This window comes from Centruroides sculpturatus, unplaced genomic scaffold (genome assembly GCF_000671375.1).
Source record: "Centruroides sculpturatus isolate CEXI.00-Female unplaced genomic scaffold, Cexi_2.0 scaffold625, whole genome shotgun sequence".
Taxonomy (NCBI): Eukaryota; Metazoa; Arthropoda; class Arachnida; order Scorpiones; family Buthidae; genus Centruroides; species Centruroides sculpturatus.
Genome location: NW_019384830.1, coordinates 400,717 through 412,345, shown reverse-complemented (window position 1 = coordinate 412,345; position 11,629 = coordinate 400,717). Strand labels below are relative to the sequence as shown.

General features: G+C 24.3%; 1 protein-coding gene across 1 annotated transcript in view; it reads right to left on the bottom strand.

The window, feature by feature from the left end:
- Positions 1-1,467, bottom strand: part of LOC111630093 (Kv channel-interacting protein 1-like) — a 24,125-nt gene extending 22,658 nt beyond the window's left edge. The window contains exon 1 of the mRNA XM_023374113.1: positions 1,447-1,467. Within this exon, the coding sequence (XP_023229881.1) occupies positions 1,447-1,467 (21 nt within the window). The remainder of the gene's footprint in view (positions 1-1,446) is intronic.
- Between the last annotated feature and the right edge of the window lie 10,162 nt (positions 1,468-11,629).

Genomic DNA, 11,629 nt, shown 5'->3' with positions numbered 1-11,629 from the left:
AGATATATTTAAATACTTTAACTTTAGTTGAATTTCGCAGAAAATGATCGACTCATATATTTTTTAACGTTTCTTACAACACTTTTATGCTTCTTTTTAAGATTTTTACAAGGCTGTAATTTGCTGTAAAATTTATATTTATGTACTTTTAGAAACATTATATTTTCTTCTATAATATTAATATTTGTATATTAGTATAATAGTACATAAATTTATACTGTATTTAACTTATTCTTTATTGTATAATACACATTTGTGTTTTCTCTCACTAGGCATTCGTATCTTATAAATGACTGAAAAATATATATTTGTACATATACATATTATATTTAATTTATTCATACCTTAAATATTTAGTAGCGTAACTAGAATCACTATTAGGGGATCCGAATTAGAAAGTGCAAACTTATTCCCCCCGTACCGTTTTGTATATAGCTATGAGTAAAGAGTAAAGATTAGATATTGTACTATACATACATGTTTATATAAAAGTTTGTCACATTTAAATTACTTTAATGTACTGTACTTATTTCAATTTTTCTTTATTTCTTTATTTACAAATGTAAGGTGAATCCGGATCTCTGGTTACTCTACTATACATATTACTACAAAAGATATATTTAAATACTTTAACAAAGCCTGCAAATTATATACTGTATTTATTTACCCATTACAAAACATTGGCATTTTAGATTCTGTTACAAAATCTATATTTGTGTACTTCACAAGTCACTTTTACCTTACACGTGCCAAAAACAAGAAGCTCTACAACATATATTTTTATAGCTTTCTTGTATTGAAGCTACTCTAAAAAGAAAAAAAAAGGAAAAGAAAATCTTGTGACGTTCCTTCCTACCTTTTTCATATTTTTAAAAAAAAAATATCATAAATCCTAACGACTGTTTACAAGATTACATATATTTAACCTTTATCTATTGATTTTTCTCGTAGGGAAAGAGGAAACAAGGGAAAGTGGATTGTTTGAGTAAATTGCTCTTTAGCTAAACTGTCGTTTTTGTTAGAAGACAGGCTATTTACTCATCTAATTCTGAAGGTATAAAACTATTATTTTTTCTGTATATTACAGAGAAAAAATAAATAAATAAATAAAAATTATTTACTTTTTAGATGAAATTATTTAAAATTTTATTCTAAAAAATCATATTTTATGTATTTATAGCATCCTTTTCTAAAAAAATCTTTCTTCATCTTCCTTTCATCCCTTTGCTCTTTCTCATCTCTACCTAAAGAAAACCTTTTTAAACAAAAGTTTTTTTTTAAGATAGAGATTTGTAATTTGTATATGGAGATTGAACATCATTAACATTATAACTGAATGAAGCGTAATTGTAACTGAAGCATAACAAAATTTAATTAAATTACATTTCTTTAAGTATCTTTAACAATAATTTAATCATTTTTAAATATAAAAAATTAATATTTTACCTGCTTAAATCCTTGATACATAATTCGAATTTCGCTTTTAGTGAAATTAGTACTTTTACATAATGCTGTTTCTTCCGTTACGATACCAGAGGGACATTCCTGGAAATTGTTTTTTAGAAGTGATTTTTTTTAAAGAAAAAAAGTATCTTAAACTAAATAACAATACACGATTTGAATTTTCAATATTGTTTCTCCTTATTCTACTCACGTAAAGGCCGAAAAAATCATTTAAACATTTGATCCTGAATCATTAATAAATGAATATATATCACCGACACGCTGAGTATTTCTGCACCAGAATTGATTGTGAACAAGTTATTTAAGGATTAAATGAACAAAATTTGATATATTTTTAGTTGAATTTCGCAGAAAATGATCGACTCATATATTTTTTAACGTTTCTTACAACACTTTTATGCTTCTTTTTAAGATTTTTACAAGGCTGTAATTTGCTGTAAAATTTATATTTATGTACTTTTAGAAACATTATATTTTCTTCTATAATATTAATATTTGTATATTAGTATAATAGTACATAAATTTATACTGTATTTAACTTATTCTTTATTGTATAATACACATTTGTGTTTTCTCTCACTAGGCATTCGTATCTTATAAATGACTGAAAAATATATATTTGTACATATACATATTATATTTAATTTATTCATACCTTAAATATTTAGTAGCGTAACTAGAATCACTATTAGGGGATCCGAATTAGAAAGTGCAAACTTATTCCCCCCGTACCGTTTTGTATATAGCTATGAGTAAAGAGTAAAGATTAGATATTGTACTATACATACATGTTTATATAAAAGTTTGTCACATTTAAATTACTTTAATGTACTGTACTTATTTCAATTTTTCTTTATTTCTTTATTTACAAATGTAAGGTGAATCCGGATCTCTGGTTACTCTACTATACATATTACTACAAAAGATATATTTAAATACTTTAACAAAGCCTGCAAATTATATACTGTATTTATTTACCCATTACAAAACATTGGCATTTTAGATTCTGTTACAAAATCTATATTTGTGTACTTCACAAGTCACTTTTACCTTACACGTGCCAAAAACAAGAAGCTCTACAACATATATTTTTNTACAATTTAATTTTATTTTGATTTTTTAGATTTTTGTAATGATTTTTTTTTTTTTTTACAATTTTTAAAACATAAAAATTACAAAATAATATGTAAACTTTATGTTAAGATAATAATTATAATCAATATTCAAAGAGGCAATTCATTTCCTTAATTAACGAATATAAACAGAGTGCATTCATCCACTTCTATTGATATCTGATCTTTATGACCCTCTTCCACCATTACAAAGATTGTAATTCTACTGTTTTACTTCAAATTAAACACAATTTAATTAACAGGATTATCAGAAAATGGTTTAAAATATCAAAATTTCAATAAATTTCATTTGTAATTAAAAATTAACATTTCAATAAAAGCAAAACTGAAGATAATGTCTAAATAAAATAAAGATGATTTTTATTTTTAATTTTTAAAATATTGTAGAAATTAAATTTAAATTAAATATTCTAAATAATATATTGTTTTAATTGTTTCGAAACTGTAAAATATTTGTAATAGAGAATATTCAGCTTGTAAAAATTAAACGAGAACATAAGTTAAGTGAAGATTAATCGATAAGTTTTATTATTAAAATGTGGGTTTGTAGTCAAATTTTATGTACTTGTACAACAAATATCTAACAATTGAGTGTACAAACAAAGCCATTTTGAATGAATAAATGGATAAATAACTTACTTTCACGCTATGGCAATGGCGCAAAAATTTCCAAACGTTTTCTGAAAGCAATAAAATGGTATTTTCATGTAACATCTGTTTTTTTTTTTTTTCCTTCGTATCTATACATCTCTAGGGATATAAAAGCGCATTTGGGTGTCAAACATAACCCCCCCTTTTTTTTTAACATAAATTTGCATTAAGTAGAATCTAGGATATTCTGCAAGTAGTATACAGGGTGGTCCAATAGTCAGTTAACCACATTGTAAAGACTAAATTTTCGCCTTATTTAAAGCGCATTGGGTACCAAACGTGACTCGTTTTTAACATCAAGTTACTCTAAGAAACTCTCTACGTGTATAATAAAAGATAGCTCGAAAGTAAGTTAACAATTCTAAAGACTAAACGATTAACTTATTTTAAATGTTTTAACCATATCATATTCACGAGTGTAGCTGAAACACTGCAAGAACAAAATGCGGTTAACTGGTTTTTGGGCCACCCTTTATCAAAAGAGAATTTTTATTCTTGGAATTATATAACTCAAGAGATTCATTTTTTTCTTTTTTAATCCCTCTAAAGTTATGCCTATAATAAAATTTAGTATAAAGATATTATTCAGTGTTACTCGAAACTGGTATCAAGAGAATATAGATTTGAATATGTGATGGCGACTATAAAGTTTATTACATTTATAACCATATTTTAAACATTTTATAGCTTCATTTATGAAATTATATGCAAAATTATAATTGAGTTTTTAAACTTTTTAATAATTTAAAACACAGCAAATTCTATATTACTGTTTATATTCTTTGTTCCTTCCCGGCTTTCATAATTAAATGCGGGGAAAAAAAATCATAAATTTATTAACATTTTATATCATTTAAACCTTAAATAAGTAAATACGAAATTGTATTTTCATTAATTATGATTAAAAGAGATTAACATTAAAACGTTTACTTTAATTACTTATTATTTCATAAACGTACTTTTATGTAAGTATAATCATAGAGTATAATAATAAATCTTAATTATGTTATTGCAATTTTCCTTCCTCCGCATAATTCTGTGGAGGAGTGAAGATATTCCAGACAAACCTTATATAATATAAAGCATTTCTTAACGTTTTATCTTATTGTTTACTTGCTAAAATCATATTTAAAATAAAAACATAGAAAGGAATAATCGTTTATGACATCTTATTCCTTTACTCTTCGTTGGATCCACTTTTGAATGTAGGTTACATTATTATTCTGAAAGCTTATGCAGTAACAATGGATGTTAGCATTTAAATAGTATATAATACATTATATTCACCACTATAAATTTCATATATTTTGATGTTCCTGCTGAATAGGTACTTCCAGAATCGACCATTTCATAAAAACGATGACGGGAAATTGGACTGTATAGAAAAAAATAACTGTAAAAATCACTACTAGATGAAGTTACACAATTCCAAATTGCCAAAAAAGTTTAAAAAAGTCAGCATTTTTACTTTTCTTGTACAAATTATACCTAAGAGGAAGATTCTCTATATACGTCTATACAATTTTCTTCATCCTGAGTGTGCAGCTAACTATGAAATATAGTGTTGTAAGTTATTATATAGAATAGAAATCATGCTAATACGTTATATTTTCTCATTTTAGACTCACCAAACAGCGAGTATAATGTTATTAATAAAGCCTAAAGGTAAAGATTTGGAATTCAGATCGTATAATCTTATGATCACGATGTATTAAAACGATTAATTAATTATTGTTATCTGTGAAACCGCGAAATAATTGATTGACTACACATAGAGAAACATCATTCTGCACGAATGATATTATATTGATGCATTGATATTGCTTAAGAGCTGACATGACAAGAACTATTCAAAGAGCTCTCCATCAACTAGCCAACTTTTCAGGAGATTTATAATAAAGGATAAAACCAATATTGTTATGGATTTTTATTAAAATTAATGTTCTTCTATATCAAATATTAATTTATCAAGTTTAACCATTAAAGATTATCAAACATTTTACGGATTTTTAACTATAAACTAAGTTGCAATATATCAAGTAAGTGATATTGTTCTATAAAAAGTATCGACCAAATCACAATTCCTTTATTGTTTCCATTCAGTTTTTATTTTGTCCATGAAAGATTTTCCATCTCTCTTCGTGTGAATACAACAATACCTGCAACTGACATTCACTATCAACATCCAAGTAATTAAATCAATAAAATAGTACGAGAATATTTAACAATGGTAATTCTATTGAAAATTATTTATTTATTCGATTCGATTTACGCTACTAAAATATAATTACAAAATAGAAATTTAAAAAAAAATAAATAAAATAAAGTATATCTTAACAGATCTCTAGAGAGAAATTGCAGGGGGAAAAAAAAAGTAACTTTAACTTCCCATTCATGTTTTATGTATTTTCTAAGCTGGTTTACTAAATTTACTTATCATCAATATTGGAATTTTAAAATTATTTTTTATATTTTTTATTATCATTTCTTTGAAAAACTTGATAAAGCAATTTAATCTTCTATTGGAAAAACTTGATTTCTTACGATTTTTCCATCTCGTTTTCTTTAAAAATATTGCATTTTGTCGAGATATTCTTATGAAAATCTTTACATTTTTCTTTTTTACAAGTATTTAATTCGAATTTTTAAGAATGTAATATTATTTTTAACATTTATTTTATCAGTAAAGAGAGCGTGTTATATAAATTATGTTTAAAATTCCAGAATATTTAACGTTTCTTCGTATAAAACATGATGTAAATAGTTGTATAACTCTACACTTAAATATATAAAAAATAAAATATGCAATTTCCTATATATATTTTTTGAGAATTAAATAAAATGGAACGATAATAAAAATGTACAGTTCATAAATTTAAATGAAGTTAAAGAAAATACGCACTTGTAATATATTGCAAATACTTTAATTTAATAAAAAAAAGGGGGGAAATAAGAATTTCGGATAACTTCACCTGTTTAATAAAAGATAAACAGGAATTCTGTCAAAGTGAATAATGGTATCTCCAATAGCAAATATAATTCTATTTGGCTTTAAATCACTTAGAAAATTATAGATGAATTCTGGTTAAGATTCATCGATAATGGTTGAAGAATGATGCTGGTGATAATCAGTCGATACTGAAGATGATAAACAACTGATATTGATGATGTTCAATTTATGCTAATGATGAGTAAATGACACTAATAAAAAGCAAGAGATGTTGATGATCTTGCAATACTAATGCTTATGATTAACAATTGATGGTAATGAAAAATAAATAATACCAATGAAAAGCAATTTATGGTAACGACGAACAATTGATAAAGATGATGAGCAATTAAGATTGATGATGAATAATTTATGCTAATGATGAACAAATGACTTTAAGAGCGAGTGATGTCGATGATAAATAACTGATACTTATGATGAACACTTCTGATAATTAGCAATTGATGCTGATAGTGATTAAATAAAAATAATAGCGATTATAATGGATTATATCATTAACATCAATTGAAGAATATAAATCAAAATTAACAATATTCGCTTCTATTAAGAACATAATTATGTAGTAAAATAAATTAATTTAACAAAAAATATGTTAAATTATAACATACAAATTTGAAAATTACAGTTAAAAATACTCTTTGAAAGTATAATTTTAGAAAAAAATATAATTTTCAGTAATAAATAAAACCACGTAATTCATAATTAAACCTTTAATAAAGCGATATAAAAATCATCATTTAAATTCCTTAAAAGAAATTATTTTAAAAAATTAATTAATTAATCAGAAAAAACACTCAAATCGTCATTAAATAATTAATTATAATGGACAAAACAAATTAATTTCTCGAAAGTAATAAACCTTATTGCCATTTAATTAAGAGCAATTTACATTAAATAACTTAAAACAAATGAAATTTTGCACGTGAAAATCTAATTAAAAGACCATAAACTACACATTGAAAAAAATCAATTTAAAAAATATGAGAAATGAACAATTAAAGAAACAAATTTCTTCCAAAAAATATAGTTTTTTTTTCTTAAATTTGGAATTTCCATTTACGTTTAATTAAGCTTAAAAAATTCATTTAGAAAAATAAGAAAATGCATTTTTAATAGTCTCAATCTTTAGAGAAAATGTTAAAATCTGTTTATAATAGATTAAATACACCTGTTTGTAGTAGAATTGCACATTAAATTGAAGAGATACCAGTTGATCGGATGTGGCACGGAACATCTAGTCTTACTAATCTGATTAACTTCTTCCTCCTCCTCCTCCAGTCCTTCTTCATCTTGTTTTTCCTTGATTTTTTTTTATAGCAATAATGAATGTCTAGGTTCGGAAAATTCTAGTTTTATTGATTACTTTCAGTACTTAGTATTGACTAGCACTCCATTTTCCACGCAGTTAATCGTACCAGTTAATTCCCTAGACTTATAATTTGAGTGAAACTAATTTACTCCTTTTAGAAAAGAATCTTTCATGCTAAATAATTCTGACTTCTATAAAACTTTTATTTCTTTTATTTTCTTCTAAACTTTATTCTTCCTTTTCTTAAATTTAATTCTCGAGTTAAATGCCTTAAATTAATTATATAAAGAAGGTAATAATTAATTTTTTTTTTAAAAAAAGTAATATCATTATGAAGTAGACTGATGTGAAACAATGTAAAAATCATTACTTTTTCAACATAGAAATTAATTAGAATAAATAGAAAAGGATTTTAATTGTCGTTGTTTTAAGATTTATGTTTTAAGATTTATTATAATGATTTGAATTCGTTTATAACGTGTAATTTCAATTATTTTTAATGTCAATTTGGCTTTTTAATTGTTTAAAATAGTTTTGATCGAGTTTTAAATATTAAAAATAATTTTAATTGTGTTTTTTAATAATAGAAGAAATTTTAATTGTGTTTTTTAATAATAGAAGAAATTTTAATTGTGTTTTTTAATAATAGAAGAAATTTTAATTGTGTTTTATAAAAATAGAAGAAATTTTAATTGTGTTTTATAAATGTTACAAGTAGTTTTAATATTAAAAAGAAAACACAATTAAAAGTTGTTTTGATTGTTTTTTTAATGTGGAAAATAATTATAATTGTGTTTTTTAATGCTAAAAGTAGATTATAATATGTTATTTTAATGGTTAAAGTAGTAAGAGATATATATATATCTAATACGTTATATTTTCTCATTTTAGACTCACCAAACAGCGAGTATAATGTTATTAATAAAGCCTAAAGGTAAAGATTTGGAATTCAGATCGTATAATCTTATGATCACGATGTATTAAAACGATTAATTAATTATTGTTATCTGTGAAACCGCGAAATAATTGATTGACTACACATAGAGAAACATCATTCTGCACGAATGATATTATATTGATGCATTGATATTGCTTAAGAGCTGACATGACAAGAACTATTCAAAGAGCTCTCCATCAACTAGCCAACTTTTCAGGAGATTTATAATAAAGGATAAAACCAATATTGTTATGGATTTTTATTAAAATTAATGTTCTTCTATATCAAATATTAATTTATCAAGTTTAACCATTAAAGATTATCAAACATTTTACGGATTTTTAACTATAAACTAAGTTGCAATATATCAAGTAAGTGATATTGTTCTATAAAAAGTATCGACCAAATCACAATTCCTTTATTGTTTCCATTCAGTTTTTATTTTGTCCATGAAAGATTTTCCATCTCTCTTCGTGTGAATACAACAATACCTGCAACTGACATTCACTATCAACATCCAAGTAATTAAATCAATAAAATAGTACGAGAATATTTAACAATGGTAATTCTATTGAAANCCCCCTATAACACTGTTGATTATTCCGTTTTATATGAATTCCATGTTGTACGAGTCACTTAGATTTTACAAATACGTAAGCAATTCACAGCCCGGCACACGTATTTGTAAAATCTAAGTGACTCGTACAACATGGAATTCATACAAAATGGAATAATCAACAGTGTTATAGGAGGGTCGACTGTATTATGTTATTAGTTTTTCCTATAATGTTATTACTTCCTTTGATATTAGAGCTTCCTGCTTAAAATATTAATGCTACCTATGATACTTATACTTTCTATAATGCTAGTGCTGCTTGCAATGTTAATGCTGCTTATGTTTGTGATTTACAGTGCATTTCCCAGGTTGAAAGGTGATCTACCTCTTTTGTCTTTAAACCTGAGAAATGGAACAAATGAAACTACCTTTCTACCCCGGGCTACATATACCAAGCTTTCTACTTCCTAAAATGTTAATAGTACTTATAATATTAGTTCTGCTTATGATAAGTATATAATCGAATATATTTACAAACTTTTAAAGATAATTAAAGTAATAAACAGTGTAAATTACTTAATTTTATAACTTTAATCATCTTCCACTTCAGTGATATTAAAGAATAAGAACGAAAGATGATAAACGAGCTGCATTTTATTCACATTCTTAGAATAATTTTCGCAAGGGAATAGATCTATTTAATGAATACTTCCATATATAAATCAATAAAATAAAATATTTTAGATATAAAAATGAATATTTATTTTATTTAAAATATATATTAGAAACATCAATATTCTTTTTAAAAAAAAAAAAAAAAGAAACTCGTGCTTCCTTTTATAAGTTATAAAAATATGTTCATAGTTAGAAAAATTTAGATGACATCCACTTAGAAATCATATTCTAAGAAAACCATTCAAGTTGGAAGGATGAAAATATTGGATAATGTAGAAAAAATGTTAAAGAATATAACCAAAAAATCTATTTTATAAAATCGATTTTTTTTTTCTTTTATAGAAAAATATCAGAATTTTTCATATTTAAGATTTTTGTACAAACATATAAAGTCAAGCAAACTCGAAATTGGATTCATCAGGATTTATGATCTTATAAGGTTCAAATATCTCTCAAGAACAGATTCAATTGACTTATTCTTAATGATTCTTTGATAAAAAAAATAAATGAATAATAGTAATATAAACGTTCTAGTTGATTCATCAATTAGATTCTAGATACATGGATTTATCAATCTTAATGTATGGGTAGTGACAAGTTGAAGTTTTATTTATATGTGGTAGGATGCTATTTTTATTTATGTTAGGGAAGTAAGTGTGATATATTGAAACAAGAACGTTTAAGACACCTTAGGGATGTTAAAAGTAAGGAACACTTCAAGAATAAGTGAAAAGTCATACATCAATATAAGCAAAAGAAAAAAAGGATTGTTACAACTAAGACTACAACATTTATGATACCATTATCAATTATTGGATTCTGTGTTTTTTTTTTTATTATCCAATATTTATGACATTTTTTCAATAAAATACAAAATTAATAAGTTATTTTTTTAATGAAAAGTAACTGAAAAATTCGTGTAATATTCACCTGTCCAGATAATGCATTTTTTCTGATTTTTCCCCCCAAAATTTCAGTCGAAATTTTCAGAAAAAACAAAAAAAAAAAAAAATTCATTTATTAAATTATCATTAACAAAAAATAAGGAAAAATTAGCTCAAGTTCATTATTTGGCTTCTTAGTTTTTTAATTTTTATAAATTATTTTTGATATTTTGTATAAATACAATTGCATTTTTTTTGCCACTTCTTTTCTGTTACAAAAATTAAGAATTTGGTAACATANTATTATTAAGTTACTTAATATAAATGCAAATTTCTAAATATTACTATTTTAAATAGGTTTTATAGATATAAGGAGTTAATTAAATTTATTTTATTAACAAATTACGTTTAGATTCATAATATTTGTATCGAATTGTGAATAAAACACCGTCGATATTGTTACATTTTCTACGATAAAGTAAATAAATATATCTACTTATAGTAAATATTCATAACTAGATGCTAAGAAATCAATAGATTCTCTTTAATATGATATATTACTGTATTTATGTCTGATCCTGACATTTTTCTCGTTTGCAATAACAATGACAACTTATTGAATTCCTTGATTTGTGCCTTGAAATTCAATAAGTTGTCATTCTTATTGCAAATGAAAACATAAGAGATGTACAAATATTAAATGCAGAAAGTTAAATATATAAACATTTTATTTCCTTTATTTAAAGCTGATATTTATTGTAAATTAAGATCTCAACCCTGTATAGATTAGCAAAATTGAGATTTTGTGTTATTGGATTCGAGTGAACTACATCAGTTGTTTGTACTACGGATGAAATGTGGTACTTTGAAGCTTATACAAATCTTGATATACGAGAAAATCCTGAAATTTAATCCTTAAATTTCTTAGAAAATCATAATTTTATTCCTATCAAATTCATAAATATACAGTTATTTATTTTTTTTTCAATCTAAAAAAAAAAAAAAAAAAA